General features: G+C 39.1%; 1 protein-coding gene across 5 annotated transcripts in view; it reads right to left on the bottom strand.

Annotated features, from left to right (window-relative positions):
* Nucleotides 1-2,185: 2,185 nt before the first annotated feature.
* The window catches only part of SKIC3 (SKI3 subunit of superkiller complex), a 51,757-nt gene continuing 29,700 nt past the window's right edge, over nucleotides 2,186-24,242 (bottom strand). For 2 of the 5 annotated variants that reach the window (XM_057398379.1, XM_057398380.1), the window contains exons 28-42: nucleotides 23,382-23,475; nucleotides 22,730-22,807; nucleotides 21,313-21,437; nucleotides 20,382-20,505; nucleotides 16,287-16,505; nucleotides 15,385-15,457; nucleotides 14,598-14,651; nucleotides 14,380-14,491; nucleotides 13,343-13,471; nucleotides 12,604-12,725; nucleotides 10,684-10,842; nucleotides 7,996-8,148; nucleotides 6,166-6,296; nucleotides 4,458-4,581; nucleotides 2,186-3,013 (exon numbers count right to left, since the gene is read on the bottom strand). In XM_057398379.1, coding sequence (XP_057254362.1) covers nucleotides 2,936-3,013; nucleotides 4,458-4,581; nucleotides 6,166-6,296; nucleotides 7,996-8,148; nucleotides 10,684-10,842; nucleotides 12,604-12,725; nucleotides 13,343-13,471; nucleotides 14,380-14,491; nucleotides 14,598-14,651; nucleotides 15,385-15,457; nucleotides 16,287-16,505; nucleotides 20,382-20,505; nucleotides 21,313-21,437; nucleotides 22,730-22,807; nucleotides 23,382-23,475 — 1,775 coding nt within the window. In that variant the 3' untranslated portion in view covers nucleotides 2,186-2,935. The remainder of the gene's footprint in view (nucleotides 3,014-4,457; nucleotides 4,582-6,165; nucleotides 6,297-7,995; nucleotides 8,149-10,683; nucleotides 10,843-12,603; nucleotides 12,726-13,342; nucleotides 13,472-14,379; nucleotides 14,492-14,597; nucleotides 14,652-15,384; nucleotides 15,458-16,286; nucleotides 16,506-20,381; nucleotides 20,506-21,312; nucleotides 21,438-22,729; nucleotides 22,808-23,381; nucleotides 23,476-24,242) is intronic. The other 3 variants (XM_057398381.1, XM_057398382.1, XM_057398383.1) reach the window with 3 other exon arrangements.

The raw sequence follows: 24,242 nt of genomic DNA on the forward strand, positions 1-24,242 counted from the left end.
TTATTTACGAATGTGCTTCTGAAAGCAAGCCAGGACAACCTTCAGAGTATTGCTGCACATTTTCTATCTATCTATCTGGCAGTCTGGCACAACCAGATGTTGCTTTAGGTGAGAATGTTGCTTTGTATGATTATAGCAGAAAGGTTGGAGTGTCTAATTATGAATTCAGATACACACAAATATATATATTTGGAATGTTGCTATTGTTTGAGTGACTTCACAGCATGAAGGCATTATCTCAGTATTTATGACTCCACGCTGCAGCCAAACTCTATCCCTCTCACCCTTGAGAACACTAAATTCAAGTCAGTTAAATGTCAGCAGTTCAGTTAAATGAGAAGAAAGCAAAATAATTGGGAAGGAAGGAAAGCTAAATTCTAGACATCTAGGATGCTGGATTAGGGATGTGCTTTCCCTTGCAACAGTGCATTTGTGCAGAATGAAAATAGTTCTCAAGGATTTTATATCTGTGAATTTATGTATTTTCAAAAAATATAAAAGGTGTCAAACAAAAGTATTGGGGAGACAGAAATATACATCTGTGTTTCTGTTAAACTCTAAGGAAGAATTAATGCAGTTACTCACTGTACTTCATGGTACCACTTTGAGAAGCTCAAAAATTGGGTAGAAATCCAGCAATTCTTAGAAAATACAGAAAATAAGATGAACATGCATGACCCTAAAATAAACGACAATTCTCAGAAGCAAACCCTTGTCTCATGTTTGTATAAAAGTAAATGTAAGTAGCATCACCTTCATGTCTGAAGTAGCAAAAATTTCTACCTTGAAATTAATTAGATCTAATTCCATTCTGCCTTCAGCATAAGACAACATAAAAGAAATTACAGCTTGGGAACGTTCCCCCCCCGCCCCTTTGCAGTCATAGCAGTTGCACATATAACTTCCCAGGCAGTGAAATCCATAAACAACTCTCAGCTACCCAATTTAGTGATGCTTAGGTGCCTTCGTACAGTACTTTGCATTCTAAATCTGAGCTCTACAGTTGTATAAAATACAGGGCTGCTTCAATCTGCATGAAACTGCTTGTTGTCTCAGTGTTACAGCAGACCTTCTACAAAGTGCAGATTTTGTAGAGGCTATGCAAGATTAAAAAATGAGGCGAGCAAGATTTTTAACTCATATTGTTGGATTTTACAGAAGCTTGAAATTTAAACCCATGTTCCCTGAGTGCTTTTCACTGAGTAGAGGTACGTGGGTCTTTTTTTCTCTGCAGGGCAGAGGAGTTCAAGGAGTTCATCATTGATCACAATAAAAGTAACTTCACAGTCTTCTGAAGAAGAAAAACACTGCAGTATTCTATTTACTAATACAGACTATTCACAGTAGATAGTTACTTAGCTAGTTTCTTGGCCTGTGGTTACTTGCTTGTTCTCCAAGCTGTTAGAAAGTATTTAAAGCTTTGTGCTGAACAAAGCATGGGCTCATACTCATGCAGAAGCACTTCTGCCTATCACATTAACAAGGGCAGGCAGCTGCTTACCACGCTGTGGTCAGGCTGGTGATGGTGGCTCTTCCACCACTGCAGTAGGACGCACAAACTTCTAGACCATATGCCAAGGACACAAACTAGAGGCTGTAAGAACTTTACCAGGCTTTTAATAGCAGCAAGCTAAAAAAAGTTACAGCTAGCCTAGAATCACGAGTCTGGTGCTCGCAACATCCCCTTTTGGTGTCTGCAGTTACTGATAGTTCAAGACTACATGATAGCAGCCCGCAAAGGGAACCAAAACTGACCTAAATTTAACAAGAAAAAATCTTTTTAAGGAAGGTACTTTGCACTGTGACGGGTGGGAGAACTGAGAGAGTGTGGAAGACCAGGAGGGATTCCTGCCATTCAGAAAGGTTTCTACTCTCCTCCACAGAGAAGAAACCCCAGCCATTTCCTCTTCAAAGAGGCAGTGTCACACTTGTGTCTCTCACCCACTTCACAGTGATCCCTGTGCATGGATGGTCTCAAAGATGCACACCCCACACACCCCAGCTTGGCAGCCTCTTCTCTTTAAGCCCTATACAACTGGTCCCAAGACCAAGTGAGAGTATGTTCAAGGCAATCTCACTGCTCACCTTGGAAGTTCCCCTTGTCTCTATGATAAGGGATTGTCTGGACAGCTATCAAGATCAACAGCTTGAAAAGCCTAATGGTAACATTAACAGATTAGAGTCATTGCTTTATTTCTTTTATTTCATGTACGGAAAGGCAAAATAACATAATGTCTGAAGAACCACTGGCATGATTCATCCAATTAAGAAGTCAGCAGCGAATCACCAAGACATAAACAGAGCCTGTTATACACATTTGTAAATATGACCCTGTCCCTGATGATCACAAGCTTTTCTTGATGGGAATGTTTACTGAAGCCTGCAGTCAAGAGGATACACTACTAAAAATTAACTAAATATATATTTAAAAAGTATAATGAAGTTCCAAGTCGATTTGGGTCTCAACTGCAGAACAAAGTTTAACAGACAAATACAGACATTTTAAATCTTTCAATGTTTTACAATATCTGTAAGAAAGGTTTGCTGCTACCTGGCTAGTAAAATTCTGTTCCAAGAAAAACTTGTATTTAATACTGTACTTCTGTGTGTCGCAAAGGGGGGAAATACACATGAGTGCTCTCCACTGTGAATAGTGCTGAAGTTCTAGTGAGGAAGAAAACAAAAGCAAAATTTGGGATTTTTCTTTCAAATAAAGAATATTTTTTATGGTGGAACCCCTCATGTCAACAGGAAAATAACCCATTTTTTTCAAGAAAAAGTGAAACTAAAGACAAAGTTGTAGTTGGTGCAATGGGGAAAAAAAAACACAACCGACAAAACTGACACAAATAAAAAATCCAAAACAACATAAGGTCTTGGAAGACTGACTATTAAGTTGCATGAATGGAAGACTTTTCACTTGATGTAGTCCATACTAGGCACTTGCTGACAATTTCTCATTTAGTTCCAGAGCTCTAACATCTCCGTTGGCTTTGGCATTTTCTATAAGCACCTACAGAGAAAAACAAACAGTGAAAAATGAAGAATTTCATATTTTGCTGTTAGTATTTTACTGTCAATCTCAAATGCATTTTAATTTCTGCTATGCCATCTCCCTAAAAGACTAAGCAGCCCATAAGCACAGATAGGAAATACTCAACGCGACAAACCAGCTTGCTTAAAACATCAGGCACCTAAACCCCCCTACTTTGTACTGACTTGCTAAACCGGTTGTCACTTGTGATTCATCTGTTACTTGAGGCTGAGACCAACTTCGATAAGTTACCTGCTGGCAATGAAAAGAGCAGAGTCAGGTGACACCTTGTCTCCCTGCTTACATATACTTGCCTCTTGCTATACACTTGCTCCTGATTTTGTCTGTATAAATCTCAATTTGCCAAACAGGAGCATTCTATGCAGCTACTTAAAACTGCCAAAGTAGTGTTTTGCCTCCTCCATTTAGGTTTAACCTTCCTTGGTTTATTTTTACGCCCCCCCACATTTGCTGCTTTTCTACACGTTAAAAAAGCTCCTATGACAGCCTAATGTTCATAAGCTTCTGGCACTTCTCTTGTAATCATATTATACATATGAAAAAGGAAAACCACTAAGTAGAATCAAGTAAGTCTTTACTCTAGCCATTACTGTTATTGTACTAATTGGTGGGGAGTACAGATGATTTTGCAGAAGCAAATGCAATGAGATCATACCAGGATCGTCCACACTCATTAATTCTAGCTTTTTTATGAATCCCTGTGTGTATGCATTGATTTTTGTGAACTCTGAGCCTACCCCCTCCAAACGTATTTTGTTACAGAGTCATAGTTTCACCAGGGAACTGTTGTTATTCTGGGTGAAAGAGCTCACTGTGCCAGTGGCAGCAGTGAGGATATTAGCAGGATGACTGCAGAGTGTTATTAGCAAAGTGATTCTAATTAGAAGCCCAAATGAACTACCATATCACATGAAAGACCTGTGTGCATTTGTGAAGTATTGTCAACAGAAACTAATGAACCATTAACTATGTGCTGAAAATAATGCACTATTACAGATATAATAAAAATCTTAAGTACAGAAAGTACAGCACACCACTGTTCAGTTTTTTTAAGACAAGGATGCCACATTGTTCAAGCCAGGCTTGAGGGAATTACTGGTTTTAGTGCATTAATACATTCTGATAAAATTCTGATAAAAAGGTCCTTGTGTCTACCAACAAGCCACTAGCAGAATTTTTGCCAGTCTGGATTAGAGATTTTACTGTTTGTTTTCTGTTAGTATTGCATGGAGGATTGAAAATTAAGGTATGTTTTGTCAGCATGGAATCCTCAAACATTGCATCCTCCAGAGCAGGCGAGCCAGCACCTCCCTGCTTCCCTCTACCCACTTCCAAGTTGTGAGCATAATATTCAATGTAAATAGACTGAATTTCTCTGTAAAATGGACTGCAACAGACTTACATCTATTAACTCTTGATCATCTTTGGCATAAAGATGTTGCAGGAGGTACCAGCGTGCCACTGACACCATGGTTTCTGGATTCCCAGGCTGATAAACCACTCTCTCCAACATTCGACGAGTCTCCCTAGAAGCAAAACCAAAACATAAACTAAATCAAATCACCACTGACTAGGTTACATGTAACATATCAGTATCACAGAGCAAGGAACAGCAACCAGAAGTAATATAAAGGAAGGCCCTTCTACCATATGAGAAAGTGAGAGAGCAGAGCTGTATATTCCTTTGTTTCCTATGTAGTTGCATTTAGAATGTTAAGGAATACTGCAACCATTGTTATGCTTAATAAATTACACTCAAGTTAGTGCTTTAACTAGCCTGTAATGCAACTTAGGTTGACACAGCAGATTTTATGACTGCTACAATAACATAATAAACATCTTGCCATCAGTTAACTCAGCACAATCTCTGATTTCAGTATGTCATCTGCTGAGCAAGTACTGCAGGTATTCTGATCAACAGCTATGAAATAAGTCTGTTGGAAGACAGTGCACCTGAGAGAAGCAGACACTACAACAGGTCTTAATAATCCAAATATAATTTCATATTATACACACACATATTTAATCCAGGCACTCACAAAAAGTACTGCAGTTCCTGCAAACACAGAGGCAAGATGTGAAACTGCAGAGAAAGAAACTGGAATAGACTACTACACACAGGTTAAAATTCTATTTGGCTGACACTACCTTCCAACACTGCCATCTTATACCTAACCAAGACAGTTTCAAATTTACTGTGTCATTAGAAATGAGGTAAAAACTAGCAATTAAATTTAGGGATTATGATACCATTCACTGCTGCTCCGCCAATTCTGGCTTTCATTTTAAGAATTCTGTCCTTTATAACCAATGTGATTTCCCAGTACACTGTGATTTAACACAGGCTGTTGAAAGGTTGCATCTGGGTTTTTTTTGTTATTTGTACTTTAGGTTAATTTCTGTTTCAGGATTTTGGAACACCTAGGCAGATCAACTAGAGCTTGCTGTTCACTCAAGTTAATACCGGAAATTACACTAAGACTTATTTTAATTGATTAAATAAGTTTTGGGCCCAATTTTGTTATTATTATCAACCATCACAATCACATTGGTCTGCCTGTTACGCTCCTCAAAAGTCCACATAGAAAACAAGCCAGTTTGCCTCAAAAGTATAAGACTTCCAACCCCTCCCCTCAATCTTCCTCCGCTTCCTCAAAAAGCCACAATGAACACCTGGTTGTTCAGGAATGAACACAAGCTTTGGACTATAAAACCAATTTAGGATCAAAATTAATCTCAGGAGTAGATATGGTAGTGATATCTGTTTACACTGTGCTATTTAATGAGACCTTTGAGAATGTATGGACCTCCTGATTAATTTATTTAGGTAACATGCTATTAAAATAAAAGTTATCTTACAGATCTTTGTTTTCCTTAGTATGAAGGTCATACACTTGTGGTTTTTTTAAGAAAAGGAGGAAGATTTTGCTGCTTCCTGCTCCCCACATTACTAATAACTCCTCCCTTACTTCTCCTTTTTAACTTCCAAACAACTTCAAGAACTAATTCCTGTTTTCAATTTTCTTTCAGTTCTTGGAGCTAGATATGGGGATAATGACTGCCTGTGCTTTGTGTAGACAGCATGTTCCATTTAAACATATTGTGCATACCTTGCTCCCATTTTGCGATTATATTGTAGCAGCGCTTGTAGGAGAGCTGCCAGGGGACAAGAAGTGAGTTTCAAAGCTTCAGTTGTTGCCTCCTGAACCAAGGATGGCCAGTGCTCATTTGAGACACTAGCCTACAATAAAAGAAAAAAAAAAAAAGGCTTTATTGTACTGTGCAGTCTAAATCAGTTCTTGTTTGCAGTTCTTTCAAGAGCAGGTTTAATTCAAGCTGTTCTGAGTTATATAAAGTATTTGGCAGATTAGAAAGATATTCCTTTAAAACGAAAAGACATCGAGTGTTTACAGGAGCCTGAAAAAGTCATGTTAAATATTCTAGGTCCAGCCTTGCCAACATTCCACTTGCTTGTTGTTTTTTTTTCATACATGTTTTAGTAATGCTTCTTTTAATCACAAACCCTTGTTTGCCCTTCATCTTGTAAATCTTCATCCTATGTACAAGACTAGTCTAGAACATAAAATTTTTCCCCTGAAGCAACACCATATTTTACCAGAAGTAAAAACCAACTCCAAGATGGCAAATATCTAATAGAGCAACTATTGAACAAATCCCTGTATTTTTTTCCTCCAGAAAAATCTTATTATCCCCTGTTGTGTCTGGATAGCATTCAAATTGCTATACTTGAAGGGGTGCCTGAATTTTCATTTGGACAGATAACTGGGAGACCAGCAATTATCAGCCACAGAACTTTCTTGGATTTGAGCAAGGTTTTCACCAGGCTTTTGCACATTTCATTAAGCCAGTCCAGATTACAGAGGCTGAAAATAAATCCACTCATCAGCTACTCTGCTCATGCGAAAAACAGAGATGAGATAATCAGATTCTTATCTTGTACATTCTCAGGCTGAATTCATGCCAGCCCTTAAAGAAGTAGCATTAAGTTAGAAGGTACCTTGTTACCTTTGGAGATAATTAGGAGCTATAGGAAACAGGGACCAGATCACTAAAACACAGACAGAAGAATCACAGGAGGAAAAATCCTGTCAATTGACCAATTCTGCCTTTCGAAGCATATGGCTTCTGAGAAAGAGACTTGCCTACACTGAGGGGGATCGTCTCTTCTCACCACAATCAACACCTTTGCAGCTTTATCCTTGGAAAAACTGACTGCCTTTTGTTTTATAAGCACTCAGATATATGGGGTTTCTTTGCCTGATTTTGATTATGGCTGTTAGCTTGATCATCTGTTAAAATACATGGAAAAGGATTAGCCATGATCACAGCAATAATGAAGTCTGATACTGCTCTTCAAGTTTCTAGAGTGACTAAGCTTAAAGAGACTAGACACTTGCCAAGAACCTATGTTCACCTGGCCCCTTGGCACAAGGAGTAGAATAATTTTCTTTATACTACAAGGTACACTTCCCTTAAGATTGTGTTTATACTTAAAGGCAAGGCACCGTATGTAGAAATGACCATACAGCATGAAGGTATTTGAAACTCTACTGAAGTCTCCAGGCGACAGTAGAGTGAGAATGTTTCCTAAGGCACTTGTCTAAACAAGAGGATAGAGACTTGAATGGGAACATCAGTTTGGATGGTCAAGCTGAATCTGTTATTACAGAAATAAGCCTTATTGAGCAAGTTAGTTTTTTACGTACACAGTGTTTCTGTGTGATTGTTTCACAGCAACATCTCTTTGCAAGAGACATTCTAGAACAGTCCACTGTCCCTTGCAGTCTTATTTTATCCTCCAGTTGTCATTCATAAAATGTAAAGTCAATTAAACAGGGTGTTTATTTAAAGACTGTAGTAGCCCTACATCCCATGAAGTCCCGTTAAATCATGCAGTTACATAATTTTGATTATCCTACCATGCAGACTTCCAGTGCGAGCATAGCTAGCCTGAGCAGACTGGACAACTTCCCACTCCAGCTGCCCTGCTGTGATGCCAACTGCAGACTCTTTCTGTAACACATCTCTGCTCCAACCATCATTTGCTGAGACTGATATACATTTGCCAGCCACTGAAAATAATCCAACAGAATCAGTTCTGGAGGCATGAAAACATACATTCATTAGGTAGTATCATTTAATTAAATTTATGAGAGTACCACAGCATGTTATTAGCTAAAACATCACCACACACCCAGCCCTCATTTCAACAACACACTGTGCACTGCCCTGCAGTGAAATGTAGTCTGCTGCAGAGCTGGCAGCACACCTCACTACAGTAACTTATTTTGGAGTTCCCTAGACCATCCATAGACATGGTAGGTTTTCCCAGCCCATATGATTAATGCCAGGAACGTGAAAGACATTACGATGTGAGCCCGAGCTCAGATGATGGGTGTAGACTTGGGGCTACAAGCCCTCCAACCCAGATCTGGAGGGGCAAAGAAAGCAGAAACAAGCATCTTTCTGGAGTTCATGTGCTGACTGCCTGCTCTGCCAGCACAGGATGTCCCGATTTCCTCATGAAGAGAAGGAAAGGATTCTAACTCCTCCCTCTTTAAATCTGTAGTCATGTCACATTTTTTTGAAGCAGATGTCATCACAAGTTCGCGAATCTGTGACGTGTACCTGATATGCATCAAGATGTGCAAGCCATGTTTAGAAATACTATTTGCTGGATCACCAAACAAAACAATTTCTTATTAGAAAGACAATTCCCTTGTTTTTAAGCAAGATGCTTAGACTTTTGCTAGCTAAAGACTGTCTGGTTTTAGAATGGGCAAAATTCGTAACCCTTTCTGATGTATAAAAGTGATTTACCACTAAGAAGAGACATACTTGAAAGTACTGATTAGCACTAGTGCAGTTAAAAAGCTTCAGGACTGCTTTGTAAAGTAACACATCCACTCGTGCAGTAAGAAAAGCTTTCTTTGGTGTCTGTTCTTTGCAGCTGAAGTTTTCTAACACTCAAAATGTGAAGGAGAAAAGAACCCTCTTGAAAGGCACAATGGTAGCTCTACCATTTTCTCTGTCTTCCTGGTAAGACACAGTATAAAAAGTATAACATACATCAGAACAGTAGTTCAGCAGCACTCCTAAATCCAGCAAAACAACTATTTAGACAAAAGCCAAAAGTTAAGCAAAACCAAAAGTTAAAGGCCCCTATAACTTAGTAAAGCTATAAAGCATTGCAATGGATACTTTACGTAAAGCAGAACATTTATCAAACTCTTAGGAAGCCTAGAGCCAGAAAACATAAAAACATAGATTTATCTGTTAGGAACAGATGTAGCAGCCAGGCTTCTTCAGAATGCTATCCAATCCTAAGAAATATCTTCTTTAACTGAAGACTGAAAAAATCTTCCTCAGAGATATATTATGTGTGGCCTGTATTAAAAAAAAACTCAAACACCAAAATAAAACAACCCTTCCACTGTTTGCTTATTCCCCCTGCTTGCAAACAAGATGACACTCGGCTATGCAAGAGACGCTTGAACAATTTATATTAAACCCTAATTCCATTTTCAAGATATAATACTAAAATAGAGAATACAATCATGTCTTGCATGCTCCCATACTTTGCAAATCCACTCTGAATGACTTCTGCAGTTTAGAAAGGTGAAGTCTCACAAATCAAAGAAAAACGTGTCCAAAAAGCACCACAAATGATTCTCCTATGTTCCAGGAGGGATCTGCAGCCTTGTAACGGGTGAAATGGAGATCTCTACAGCAGCCTTGCCCTGATCCGTTAAGACTGAAGTCAACTTTAGTGAATCTTACCACATACAGTTGTTTATTTGCTCAACTGGCAGAGGGAGCACCATAAATCCTGCTAACTACATAAAGGACTCTAAAAGTATATGTGATTTTTCTAAGCAATGTGCTGCTAAACACTGGTAAGGAGGATAGTAACTGTAACTAAGAGCAACGGTTAGGAAATAAATAAATAAATATGCTGCATCACCAGAAAGATCTCTTGGCATGTGTGAGACAGACTTCTCAGACTGTCTCACAGAAAAGCACATGAAGTTAGTTATAGCACCTTCATATTAGCTAAAAATGATCACTTGTAGTGCCATGGAAGGGAGCGAGGGAACACTGTTACTGGGAGTGATTTCTCTTCCCTGCAGACTCAATCTACTCAAATGAATGTTGACACCTGATGTCAGGAGATTATAGAGTAATTACTAAGTAAGTCTTTGACTTACTTAAGTTTTCAGATGCTGAATAAGGAATTGTATATTACTATATTAGGAAACCATTTACTTCCACCTATTCTTATGGGTTATGAAATATTTCATGGGTTTCTGCTCACATACCAAGTCACAGGTCCCTAAAGACACAGGTACCAGGGGTTTATCTCAAGTTTTTAATTCTCTTGCCTCCCAGTCTGCTGCTTCTTAAAAATGGTTGTTAGTATTTCAGCTATAAAAGAAAGTTTACATAATGTTACACCTATGGAATTAACTGAATATGAACTGTTCTTTTTCTGTCACTGGCTGTTGGTGGACAAATAAAAGCAAACAGTGGAACAAACTCTCACCCATTTGTCATGCATACTCTGCTTACAGCAGCACACCAAAGTCAGGGAGAGGATCCACACTTACTTGCCAGGCTGCAATTGAAGTTGAACTGATCATGACTGTCTTGCGAAGCTCCTCCAGGATGTTGTCTGGAAGTTCTTTGTGAGACTGCAACAGCTGCTTACACTGAATTTGTCTCAAAAGCAAAAACAAAGCTGGGTGCTCAGGGCAGCTTTTTAAACCCTAAAACCAAGCAAGGTTAACATAATATAGAATTATCATTTCCAAATAGCAGAAGATACTTTGATTTTTCCATTTTGGTCTTTACAGCATACAGCATTGAAAGCATGCTCAGGATGCAACACGGCATTTTCCTCCTCTGCACAAAGGAGTGTTCCAGGAATTGACACATGAAAATAGATAACATTATTCTCTCCTCAAAATATATCTGAAGTACATCCTAAATTTTGTATGTGTCCTATCCTTAGAGATTTCTGAAACAAAGGTAAATAGCAGACCTCTACTTCTCCTTTGGTTTCATAATCATTACAAGTTTTGGGCTAATGGAGACAAAACCCTGCCCTGTGGCTAAAATGACCTTGAGTATGTTCCAAGCAATTTTAATTCTCCCAGCTAAGGTGCTTTATTCTTACTGGAACAGAAGCACTTTACTAAACATTTCCTGTTCAGTAACAGCAGACACCTAGGAGTATTTTTTAGAATACATGCACAAAAAAAAACCCAAAGAAAACTAGCCATCTTTGCTTTATCCTTTTCAGGTTAAGCATGTGAAGTTTTTGCAAGTCACAATTCATGTTATTTTACCTGTTTAAATCACAGTATTTCCAAGAATTTTAATGCAAAACAGATCTAAGAAACAACACTTGTATTTTTCACCCATTTTTTTAAAGAAAATATGCTCCCTGTGAGGCCTTAGCAAGCTCCTACTTGTGAAGAACGTGTAGACATGCAAATACTTTCAGAAACACAACAGAAGCTGCTATTTGTACTTCCCCCGTAAATAAGCGTGGAATCATGCTGCCTATCTCAAAGAAAACAACTCCAGTGCCTGACTCATCATCTCCAGCTATACTGCTTTCTGAGAATCCTTGGGGTCAAAAATGTCTATGAGAGTTTGTGGTACCAGAGAACGTTACTCTTTGTTTCTTCACAAATTGCAGGCATTGACTGTCCTCTTCCCAAGCTACTTAATTAACCAAACCCATCATAACCTTCCCCCATACTCAGATAACAACTTGTATCTAGTGAGTAGAGATGCTGGCTAGAAGAGGAAAACAGCACCTCACCAAGCAAACAGGCAGGAAATAACTTCCCCTTAGAGAATCAGCATGCTCACTGAATCTGTTGGTGGCGGGGGGGGGAGGGTTGGTGTTTTAACTTTCTTCATTGTTTATACAGAAATGCCATAAGCAAAAAGCACATTTGCACAGGATTAGTCATTTTTCATCATGAAAGTCAGGGATGTCAGCTGCCGAGTCCAACTGGGTTTCTGTTTATCTTCTGCAAAGTCTTTGGCTCATGAAATACACACTTGAGGCTTATTAAGCATCCAATCCCCTTCCCTAACTGTGTTACCTCAAGATTCTTCTTTTCAGTAATTAAACTTGTAGCATCCACTTGTGGCTCTGAAATGGAGTACCAAAACAACAGAGCACAAGACATTTAAGTCCCCTCCAAGTCTCCTACCTGGTCTTCTTGCCTTGAATTTCTGTAATGTTTTGCTTAATACTAGCTTAATGAACAAAGGTGGCAAGGGCAGACATAGCTTTGCCATGTCATACACTGCTTGTTCCAACTAACAACACAGTTTTGGTGCAAATAGATTAAGTATCTTGGGGAGGGGGAGAAAATGCCAACTATTTCATCTTGTAGATCTGATGGAACAGACAGTTGCTAATCCAAATACTACCTTTTTGTAAAATGAACACAAATCATGATTTCTATACAATTCCATCACAATCTGCCAGTTGCATACCATCATACCTTGGTACAAAGGGCTTCAGCTTCTGAGAGTTTACCGGTCTCCTCCAGGCTGGTAATAGCTTGACACAGACACCAGTCTTCAAGAGTCTGGACGTAATGACGTGGAAGGTTATTTTCTCCAGCTGCAAAAACAGATAAAATGCTTAATGAGATTACTGTATATGCTGTAGTTCTACACCATGTACCATGCTCTAGATGTGGTAAGGGAGAACTTGAGGAGTGTTAACCTGATGTGGCTTTCTTTATTAGTAGCAACATTAAGAAACAGTAAAATTTAATGAAAGAGAAGGGAGAAAAGAATATACCATTCGAGCTAATGGTTTGAGAACAATCAACCAAATACAGAATTTTAATTCTGGTTTTGAAAACACTACAGATGTTGAGCAAGACTCAGGCTGAGGTTATCCCTCTATTGGAAAAGTTACAGAACTCAGGAGTACTTTAGCCTTTCCTTGTAAGGAGCATTCCTGTGCTATAATACACCCACCCATGCATTTAGCCATCGCAGTTCAGTACTAATATTTTAAAACAGCATTTGAGGCTTTGGAAGGGAAAGCAAGCCTCAATTAGGAAATTAACCCTACCTGTGCCTTAGGATTTAGCATTTTGATATGACAAGAAAGTTATAGCTCAAACTATTACTCAGCTTGCAAGATTCCAAAATTCAGAAGGATACTGCAAGCTTAGAACATTTCAATTGTATTTTACTTTTTTAAACTAGAAAATTTGTATAGCTTACTTTTGGCTGAAACTCTAGATACAAGTGTCATTTCTAGATCCGTTCGCTTTGGCTGAGTGTTGTTTAGACAGACAACGGTGTTTTCAGCATGACAGGCCGCCATGAGCACTGCCCAGGCAGTAGAATTATCTAGAAAAGAATGGTTAAAGGCAACTCAGGCCCATTCTAAATATACTGTTAGTTCAGTTAGAAAGGTCTTTACCATCCCCATTTACGCCAGCTAACACCAGTGTCAGCTTTACCCTGACCTACCCCCAGGAAGAGCAACTATGACTGGGAGAGCAGTCTCTGTCCTGAACTGGACAGAGCTCAGCTAAGGATGATAAACTGTCATCCCAAAGATAATGAATTTTGCCAGCAAAATGAAACAAAGCTTGAAGATCTAACAAAGCAAAATGCGAAGTGTACTGGTTTTCAATCGCAGTCAGTCTTGTAGCCTGTAGGAAGATTACTGAAATTTTTAACTCACAGCCACACTGATACATCAGATCACAATTACAGTAGAAGAAATAATGTTCTGGTATTTCACTGTCAAGACAAATTAGCACTTGAAAACCCCACTACAGTCACACTTCATACATTTAATGAAGATCACCATTTCGCAATAGGAGAACAGTTGCCTCTAGTTCATAACCAGCATGCTTCAAGAGAACATTTCCAAACCAAATTCTCAAGACAGATGAATAAATCTCTTCTGCTTGGTGCAGCATACAGACTAAGGGAACATGCTTTTTTCTTTTTTGTATGATATACTACATAATAACTATCTCTTCTCCTGACGAGGGATTAAGAAATTGCCCTTGTCTCCAGAAAAGCCTTTTAGAACTCTGCAGTTTTTCTTTTACCTGGTTTAATTCCCCATGTCTGAACTCAGAATGGCATTTAAAATTTCAACTGTGTTCTCCCCAAATCATTCAAGGATAACCCGTATCAAAACAACCCAAAGAAAGTAGATTTTATTTTTTGTTAGCATAATAATTTTGTTTCTGATGGATAGAAAAATAAAAATCACTACTGTGTTTGAGAACAAGAGTAACCTGGATACAGGTGGATTGCCTTCTGAATATTTTTCAGAGGATTGTTTTTCTCATCTTCTAACATGTGATGTCCTGCTGCCAGCTGATTAACTGCTATGTTCACCAGGACTTCCTATAAAACAGAACATAAATGTGACTTAACACTGTAAGTGATCAAATGGAATTAAATTTAGGATTGTTTATGGAATTATAAAGTCTGCATTTTAAGAAAGCCAAACCTTTGCACGGTTTACATCAAGTGCATGTGCAACATTTCCTGCCACAGCTCCCCCCTGCAAGATTAGAAAAAAATAATTGACTTCGTTATATGACTGATTAAGAGATTTTATACAAAATGTAATGCCAAGATCTTTTTATCTTTGTTAATCAGAAACACAAAGTCTGCCTAATGAGTTCTTTTCTTGCCTACAGCACGATCTCCCTCTATAAAGAATGAGGAAAAGACATTCAAAATTAGAGTTTAATCATATGTTATGCTTATAATTTTAGCCCCATACAGATAGGAAGTTGTTTTCAGGTGCTATTTCTATTTACATAATGGACGTAAATTAAGACAAAGAGTATTTATTTGAAGAATAACTAATAATAAGCACAAAAGTGGCAAGGAAATACTGGCTAGTGTGAGAAGTGAAATTGACTAGATTAACCAAATTGAACATAGGTAAATCCTAATATATATTTATATAGAAACATACGTAAGGCATAAAACTAAACAAAAAACCCAACATGCACAGCAGAGCCTTTTCTTCTTGGACTATTTCTATCAGTTCCTTTTATTTCAAGAAGAAAAAGAATCACTACCTCATGAAAGATGCAAACAACTGAGTATGTGGCTTCAGTATGTACCTGTGCATTGCTCCATATATGCTTGTGTATGACAGCTTTAAATTTTCATATTAACTAGTGAATGTCCATGTACTGAAGGGTGGGGTTTTTCAGGTTAAGAAATAACAAAAGACTTCTCAGGATGTGAACAACACACATGTATTACAGCAACGCACTTACTTTTGCCTTTTGTGGGGCATACAGTGGAACCAGCCGAGACAGAAGAGACCAGAGGGCAGGATTATCAGGGTTACTGGGAAAAGAAGAGTGACATTAGACTTCATGGTTTAGCTATGAACCTGGTCTTCCATAACTCAGTATGCAGTTGCTATAATTCCCAAATGGATCTTGCTCTATTTACAAAAGAATCTGCTGTGGCTGAAAATAGACATGGACAGTAATTTAAAGCAAACAACACAACACTGAAGTACATTTCTAGTTAAAGAAACAAAATGGACAATATGCTTATCAACATTCACAGGAAGAAAACAACTTCAGGGCTGAAGGTCTTGTTCTCATGGCATGAAGAGCAATGAATTTTAATTGCAGTTTGAGAAAAAAAATTGCATAAAGAAGAGTTTCTGAAAACACTTGGAGAAACTGAGCTGTGTCTTACTTTAAGGCACTGAATAAAGTTCCCCCTTTCCAGAATGCATCTAAACATAGACATTTAGCCAACAGAATCAACAGCTTCAGAGGCTGTTTACTATTACATAAAAGCCGTTGAGACTTTTCTAGGCTTCTGCTACATATGATAAAAAACACTTGCACAGAACAGTGAACTGATCTAGCTGCTAAAGGAGCCACCAAAACAAAACCAGAAAACCTGTGAAAGAAAGCCGTGAAACTTTTGCCATCTGATGCCATAAATCAGAAAGCAAGCTTCTGGCAGCTGATGCTGATATTCTCACCTTCAGTGAGAACACTGTGTTTGAAAATCAATTTATTATTTTTTTTTAATTTAAATTCTTTTTTTTTTATTTTTTAGAAGAATCCTGTAATGGAACAAAAGTTTGCTTACTGTTCAATATAATCAAAACAATGTATTTACATGGGAATCCAAACAAAGACAAAAGACATACCTGTGTATTGCTTTGGAGATTTCTCTCTGGACCCCCACATTTCTGCCTTGCAATGCATAAACAGCAGATGCAATAAGGCACCTCTCATAGATCTTAACCTTCCCTTCTCCATGTTTCAGTAATTCTTTCAGGGCTGCTGTTGCAAGTGTAACATCCTCCTTTACAAGTCCTAGTGTGCATAAAGCCATCAGACTTTCCATACTAGGTTCTTTTAATGAGCTGTTGAATCATAGAGAAGGAAAAAGACACTGTTTTGGAGCATACATTAAACTTACTGTTAACATTAGTGTACTTGGTACTTTTGAGTCTTCCTGCTGCTATGTCTTTGTCTGTACTTGTATGGTGTACAGAATTAACAGCCTGTCACTGTTGGATCATGGATCAAGCTAGATCAGCATCCTTGAGGTCTCAGGATATGGAAAACAGCAGTGGTTGCGTGCCATTTCAGCACTCAAGCTTATCACATGCAACTACTTGGCAAGACTCTGACACTTTAAGGGTCCTTCAGCAGCAGCCACAAAATGAATAGTAAGAGAATCTGTGTGACACTGACAATGATTTTCTTTTCTTGAAGACATTTCTACTTATAACTAGTATCTAACCTGCATTGTAGTGTACTTATTTACAGCTGCTGCATGGAAATGCTCCAAGAACAGGTATCTTCTCAGAAATTATGTCTTGTTTACATCAAGATTTGCTCCAACATAAGGTAGCTTGACCATGCTTTTCACTATCTACAAGTTTCAGTACCCCCATGAGTTGCACTGTTCTATTCATTTCGAGAGGCAATTTAACCTCATATAAGTAGTATCACAGGCTTTATTGGAGACCTACTAGATACAGTCAATTATTTTTTTTCAGCTAATTTTTGTAGTATAGGTAGAGAATTCTTAAGTTAATCCCCTGATCTTCAGATCTGGTGAAAACAACAAGCTCAGCACAAACAATCAAATCAAGGACCTTAACTGATGTACAAGGTGAAGGTGTTCTTACAGTAAAGGCAACACAAACTGAATGGAGGCAAATAACGAAACTGTGTGTAGCAACAGTAACATAGAGTTACTCCAATGTAATGCCCTAAACATAATCACAGACTGAATTGCTGCTTTTCACTTATCCGGTGACTACAGGCTTCTAATCAAGCCTTCCTGATTATTATTTCTGCCCTCAGAAGAGACAAGAATGTAAAGTTATCACAGAATCATAGAATAGTTAGGGTTGGAAAGGACCTTAAGATCATCTAGTTCCAACCCTCCTGCTGTGGGCAGGGACACCTCACACTAAACCATATCACCCAAGGACTCGTCCAACCTGGGCTTGAACACTGCCAGGGATGGAGCATTCGCAACCTCCCTGGGTAACCTATTCCACCCTTCACCACCCTAACAGGAAAGAATTTCCTCCTTATATCCAATCTAAGCTTCCCCTGTTTAAGTTTTAACCCGTTACCCCTTGTCCTATCACTACAGTCCCTAATGAAGAGTCCTTCTCCAGCATCCCTATAGGCCCCCTTCAGATACTGGAAGGCTGCTATGAGGTCCCCACGCAGCCTTCTCTTCTCCAGGCTGAACAGACCCAACTTCCTCAGCCTGTCTTCATACGGGAGGTGCTCCAGTCCCCTGATCATCCTCGTGGCCCTTCTCTGGACTTGTTCCAACAGTTCCATGTCCTCTTTATGTTGAGGACACCAGAACTGCACACAGTACTCCAGGTGAGGTCTCACAAGAGCAGAGTAGAGGGGCAGGATCACCTCCTTCGACCTGCTGGTCACGCTCCTTTTGATGCAGCCCAGGATACAGTTGGCTTTCTGGGCTGCAAGCGCACACTGCCAGCTCATGTTCATTTTCTCATCGACCGACACCCCCAAGTCCTTCTCCGCAGGGCTGCTCTCAATCTCTTCTCTGCCCAGCCTGTAGCTGTGCCTGGCATTGCTCCCACCCAGGTGTAGGACCTTGCACTTGGCATGGTTAAACTTCATGAGGTTGGCATCAGCCCACCTCACAAGCGTCTTAAGGTCCCTTTGAATGGCATTCCTTCCCTCCAGGGTACCAACCAAACCACACAGCTTGGTGTCATCGGCAAACTTGCTGAGGGCGCACTCAATCCCACTGTCCATGTCAGCGATGAAGATGTTGAACAAGACCGGTCCCAAGAGCGATCCCTGAGGAACACCACTTGTTACTGGTCTCCAGCCGGACACTGAGCCATTGATCACAACTCTTTGCATGCAGCCATCCAGCCAGTTCTTTATCCACCGAGTGGTCCATCCATCAAATTGATGTCTCTCCAATTTAGAGACAAGGATGTCGTGTGGGACAGTGTCGAACGCTTTGCACAAGTTCAGGTAGATGACATCAACTGCTCTATCCCTGTCCATCAGTTCTGTAGCCCCATCATAGAAGGCCACCAAATTGGTCAGGCAGGATTTCCCCTTAGTGAAGCCATGCTGGCTGTCACCAAGCACCTTGTTGCTTTTCATGTGCCTTAGCATGCCTTCCAGGAGAATCTGCTCCAAGATTTCCCAGGCACAGAGGTGAGACTGACTGGTCTGTAATTCCCTGGGTCATCCATTTTCCCCTTCTTGAAAATGGGGGTTATATTTCCCTTTTTCCAGTCATTGGGAACTTCACCTGACTACCATGATTTCTCAAATCTGATGGCCAGCGGGTCAGGGGGTCTTTAACAGATCCCCACAGTAATGTCTCCCATAGCTATATTGCCTTTAACCCCAACCCACAAACTCTGTTAACTGCTCACCTGTCCCCAGACAGAGTTCCATACTCTCCAGCTTATCCCTAACATAAAGGGCAACTCCCCTCCCCGCCTGCCAGACCTGTCTTTTCTAAAGAGCCTGTAAGCTTCCATTCCAACACTCCAGTCATAGGAGCCATCCCACCATGTTTCTGCGATGCCTATTATATCATACCGCCGTAGACGTGCATACATCTCTAATTCCTCGTTTGTTCCCCACGCTGTGGGGCATTTGTATAGAGGCATTGTGATTTTATACTTTGTTTTCAGTCCCTAGCAAGAAAAATTTGTAAATGCTGTTAAACATAAATAACCAGCACTGTTATCTGGTGCAAAGGCACTGCTCTTTGACAAGTAAGAAGTGGAATTCTACCATATTAGCTATAAAGACATACTCACTGCTAAAAATTTCTGTGACAAACTGGTCACAAGAAAGAAGAAAGACAGCTTCTGGCATGAGGCCCTAACTCAGGCCCTTTAAGTCATCTAGCTTGAATTTCAGCCAAAAAAGACATCTGTCTATTGGACCAGAATGGACTCTTTTAGTAAAATCCACTGTATATCTGTGCAGCGCTGTACATCCAATTCACATCTAGATATATTCACTGCAGTGTTATTTTCCTTAAATACTTTGTGTTTAAAGAAGAAAAAAACACCAAAACACCAAAGAAAGAAAATACCCACACAACAGAACTCTCACTGTCAATTTTCATGCCAAAAATAGAAATCTGCACTGATTAATAGGATGTAGGAAATACCAGGTTCCTAGCTAGTTAATCACCAGTTACTCACGATTTAGAGTGTACTAGATCATGAATCTTAACTGTTTCAGGAGTCTGCTGGCAAGACTGAGACGGTACAGCTACCATTGGAGTTCTCTTCCGACAGAGTTGATCCTGACTGAGAGCCTGAGATGTTAGCAATTGTTCTGGAGATTTCTGACTATTTAAACTGAATTTTTTTTCATTTGTCATCTAAATTTCCTACAGCTAAAGAACAAAAATACTGCCTAGTGCTTAGGACAGCTACATACTCTCTTAAAAGATAAACCTATTAAGACTACCATTCAAGGACACTAAACATCCAAACTGCCCAGACCACCAACTCTTTCACTCCATACTACTTTAAGAATATGGAAGAAGAGATAGGCCATAAAACAGATAAATCACATGAATAAGCTTAAAAGAACACTGCATCCACACCCGCTTCTACTAGGCAACACACACAAAAAAACAAAAAACAAAAAAATCCAGACAAATTTCACATGAGATCTCCCCAAAAGTAAATCTGAGGATTCAGCAGTACCATAAACACCATGCATGGATTATTATTCCTTCCACTCACCATTTAAATAGCAGTGTCTTTGCAGCATCCACTTTGTTCTGTTTGTACTCCATTATTGCCAAGGCAGTCAAGATATGTGCTTTATCTTCTTCAGACTCAGCAACAGACAAGGCTTTTTCATAGGCTGGTAAAAATTCAGAATTAAAGTAGGAGAAAAATTACATTTTTTATAAAGACTCTACAAAGGCATGATATTAGAACATGGGGCACGTCGGTTTCAGGTTCACTGTATTTTCACACCTCAAATAATAGAAAAAAGACCAAAAAAAAAAGTTGACAAAGACTCTGGAAGTAACTGTATGTTATAAATGCCAGGGCTGTTAAGAGCCTGGGAATTGTTTATCAAGTGGAAACAGAACTCACAAGCAGTATTAGGATATCCAGCAAAAGCCTGAAAGAACACAGTATAAATACTCGTCTGTGACAGTTTACTTACAAAATAGTACTTGAGATGGGCACATTTCATCTAAAAAGTAAGAGATACTTAAAATACTGAGCTGGGTGTTCCTTAGTGGGCACTTACAATTCTGTACTGACAATTCAGTACACATTTTTGCGAAGTCTCACATCTTAGCAGTACAGAACATGACCATATAGCACTTATATTTATCACTAAAGTGCTCTGAACAACACATTAATCTCCTACCCAGAACTGATTTTCCCAGAAAAGCCATTTCATTTCAGAACAAGGGAAGCTTCCCTTTGAATTAAAACACTTGAAAAAATGTAGTTTACTTTTGTACATTTTAGTATTTGTAGCATCCTACTGAACAGCCTATTGATTAAAACAGTTGTGAAATTTGTACTTAAGCATTAGAACTGAGAGAGTGAAAAAAAATGAACTACAGCAAGGCTGGTCAGACAAAATAAAAAATTAAGGTTACTCTCAAGAGCTTTGTCCCATAATGCTTTGAATTAGGCAGATGCTTACCTTTGATACTTTCTTGTATGAGTCCTTTCTTGAAGTAGGCTAATGCTATCCCCACAATGCCATCAAACTTTGTTAAGGGTATTGATGTATAAACCTCAATGGCCTTATCACACTCACCAAGAGCACTGTAAAAACAAAAACAGACACTGGTATGAAGGATGTTGCCAACATCTGCTATAATTCAGAGCAGCTGTCCTTGTAGACAAATATCTTCTTTTCTACAACAGTTGTAAGTAGACAACTTACAACTTGCTCTGGAAAGAGCAAGATTAGGACACAAATGTGCAATATTCCTCCTCTGTTATAGCAGTTACTCTCTCCAACTCTCTTTCGCATGAAGAATAACTGATACCAAACAGTCCTCCCCATCTGCATGACAGCTGTAGGTAAGGATGTCACTTAATGGTTAGCACAAAAGAGTGGGCGAAAATAGAAAAGGAGTAACGTGAAAAAGGCTAATCAAAGTATGCATGCACACAGATAGTCGAGTGTACATACAGACAGACATACAGCACTCTTGTTCTAACATCACTATGGAAAAAATTATACAGGATTGTGTTTAACAGAACTAGTTATTAGTTACTGGAGCCTTTCTCTTGCTTAAATTGCACACAGGAATTACCACACACACAGTATGGATGTGAGACTACAGGAAACTGAAAAGTTGCTTCTAAAATCTTTCCTGAAGTTAAACAATGAGTTACCAGAGCCTAGAAATTCTAGTGTCATGTACAAAGACTTCAGAATATATGATGTTTTCCCAGAGAGCTGACATCTGATTAGCAGAGCTTGAGTTATATCAAAGAGAAGTTTGAAAATCTTTATCTGTTAAGACTTGTGTCCTGCACTCCCTAAGAACCAGAAGGGAATGGTAAATTCTGAGTAGAACTGAGAATTCCGAGTAGAACTGCAGAAGAGAGGGTCATAAGCAGGTCACATTCATGTACACAATACCCCAACCCCACATGCTTCAGGTTGTACAAGTCAATACACATCCTAATGGCAGGTAAAAGCGATTTTGAATAACCCTGAAGCAGCTATTTTATTCTAGTTAAACCCCTACATATCTCAACTGTGGACTCTGTAAAAAAACGATTTATTCTGGAGACCATAAACCAGCTACATCATGCAGACTATGTTAAGGCACTTAAGTATCAAGCTAAGGATAAGGGAATCACTGACATGTTACAAACTATGAAGATACTGAGCAATTCCTTGCAATCTGATTTATTTTTTTTTCTTTTTTGATAGACTACCTATTTCTGGAGCACATAAAAAACTTCAGGCAAACACGTCTACAGTTAAATGATGTTTAGTAGATTAACAACCACCTTTTGGCCTCCTTCATGTTCTGCATGACTGTATTGACTACATCCAAAGCTGAAGTTAGAGGCTGCGAAAATAAGCCAACACTTACCATAGACACCTGCCATAGTTTTGCATTGCTATATTATATTTCTCAGTATCAGCAGAGTTTTTCAGCAATGAAGCTGCCCTGAAATTAATGACAATTAAGAATGATTACCATCCGACCATAACACACACTTTGACAACAGTTCTCACAATGGGCAAATGTTTTACTCAGAAGCTATCCTATGCTAATTAAGCACAAACAAAGCCCATTTTACTGCATCAGCAAATATATTCACCAAACACATTCTTTCATCATGTCCACCTACCATTTGAAAAGAAGGGAGAAGATAAAAAAGCAAAGCCAGAGCCCAATCACCTCCATTAATCAGAATGAGTAAAGACCAAAACTAAAACTAAGCTTACCAGCCTCCAAAATTTCACTTAAATCCCATACAGTGAATTAGCTAAATGTCCTGCTAAGACATGGAAGACTTGGAATGCCTTTACTTTTCCACTTCCGCGTTCTGCACTTCTAAATTTGATGTAAGAATATCCCCACACCTCCCCTCACAATGCACTTAGTTGAAATTTACTCTTGAATTGAGAAAGTAAGGTTTACTAAAGGAAAAGAAAAACCCTTAAGTTTTTCAGATGGTGCACGGAAAAAGAGATCAAGGAGCTTGTATAAGTAAACTTTCCAAGAGTGTGTTGTTTACCTCTCATAGGCATCTGTTGCCTGCCTTTTTAGATTCAGATGCTCATTCAAATAACCAAGCATTGTGAAAGAAGATGCATCATCTGGATTTCTTTCTAGAAAATCAGAATTGACAGTATAGAGAACATGATCAGAAAGTTCATTACAAAATTATTACAAAAACATTGCTACACCGATGCTACAATGTATGCATATACAGGAAACATTCTGCCAAGTGCTTCTGTCAGTTGCGCACTGGAATCACTTTGGCAGGCTTCAGGCAAATACAGGAAGAGATATGAAGACCCACTACATCGTACCAGGTTAACTAAAAAATGTTTAAAATTTTAAGACAGAGCATTAATGCACTCCATGGATTTTAAGTTTTAAAACGTGCAGTGTTTTGGTTTTTTTTTAATGAAATAGGAAACTATTCAGTTCGTATTGACTAGAGTAAAACACTAGTAGAATCTTACATTTTATTTTTAATTCTACAACTTTGAAATATTTATTAGTAGCTAAGGTACATATTTTACAGCTGTCATCTCAGACTTTTAGACTTTTTTCCCAGATTAAGAATGATCACGCAGGACCCTCCTGCAGTCCATTTAAGAACAGGAATGGGACAAAAAAAAAATACGTTCTTGCATTTTATAGAATCACAGAATGGTTTGGGTTGGAAGGGACCTTAAACACCGTACAGTTCCAGCTGTCCTTCCATGAGACCAGGTTGCTCCAAGCCCATCCAACCTGGCCTTGAACACTGCCAGGGATGGGGCAGCCACAGCTTCCCCGGACAACCTGTGCCAGGGCCTCACCACCCACACAGGGAAGAACTTCTGCCTAAGATCTCATCTCAGTCTCCCCTCTGTCAAGGTTAAAG

This window comes from Pezoporus wallicus, unplaced genomic scaffold (genome assembly GCF_028554395.1).
Source record: "Pezoporus wallicus isolate ANWC-B61680 ecotype Strahan unplaced genomic scaffold, APGP_CSIRO_Pwel_v1 contig_6580, whole genome shotgun sequence".
Classification (NCBI taxonomy): Eukaryota; Metazoa; Chordata; class Aves; order Psittaciformes; family Psittacidae; genus Pezoporus; species Pezoporus wallicus.